General features: G+C 61.7%; 1 protein-coding gene across 1 annotated transcript in view; it reads right to left on the bottom strand.

Moving 5' to 3' along the window:
- Positions 1-525, bottom strand: part of ATP5H (ATP synthase, H+ transporting, mitochondrial Fo complex, subunit d) — a gene marked incomplete at its 5' end in the record, with an annotated part of 1,673 nt that extends 1,148 nt beyond the window's left edge. The window contains one exon of the mRNA XM_010139169.1: positions 429-525. Coding sequence (XP_010137471.1) covers positions 429-525 — 97 coding nt within the window. The remainder of the gene's footprint in view (positions 1-428) is intronic.
- Between the last annotated feature and the right edge of the window lie 258 nt (positions 526-783).

Raw genomic sequence — 783 nt, 5'->3', positions numbered from 1 at the left:
CACCCCCCGCCTACGCCTGCGGCACACGCGGCACCACACACGCTCCCCCTGGCGCGGGAGGAGCAAAGCCGGCGCGGCTGCTGTAAGGGAACGGGATGACTGAGACCAAACACTTGTCACGTCTCTGCCGTGCTGCCCCCACGAGCAAAGTCCCAGATCCACGCAGGGTCAGTGGACACTCCCCGCCCCGGGAGGGCAGTTTTCACAGTGCCAGTGACACCACGTGTCCTTCCCCAAAAGCCTTGTTCGTGCTTTTCAGCTCCTGCTCGTACAGAGGACACAAGCCCTGCAGGCACCCGCAGCCTCCTCACGCTCCACAGTGTGCGGAGCCGCCTCCTTCCACACGGTGAGCTGGAAAAACACTTCAGACATCTGCTTTCCCCATCTAAACCTCCAAAGAGCCCCACCCAGCCGCCAGAGGGACCAACCTTCTTCTGGAACTCGTCCACCATGCCAGCCTTAGCCACAGCCGCCTTGTAGTGTGCCCAGTCGATGGTGGGGGGTTTCTCTGGCAGGGCAGCCAACCTACGGAGATGGAGGACAGTGACAACCAGCACTGCAGGAACCGCGGACGAGCATTCGCTCTCTGCCACGGTCACTTTCCAGGGTGTCAACAGAGCCTTCTAAGTTCAGATCAAATATTCTCAGGTCTGTCACTGACAGTGACGAACCGTTTCTGCAAACCCCTCTGCCCTGGAGACCAGCCACACCCAGCCCGCAGCCCTACCCGTCTCCGACCCCCCAGCAGCCCTGCACAGAGCCCTGTCAGGAAGGACGGGCAGG

This window comes from Buceros rhinoceros, unplaced genomic scaffold (assembly GCF_000710305.1).
Source record: "Buceros rhinoceros silvestris isolate BGI_N320 unplaced genomic scaffold, ASM71030v1 scaffold44436, whole genome shotgun sequence".
Taxonomy (NCBI): domain Eukaryota; kingdom Metazoa; phylum Chordata; class Aves; order Bucerotiformes; family Bucerotidae; genus Buceros; species Buceros rhinoceros.
This window is presented reverse-complemented; position numbering and strand designations above follow the sequence as displayed.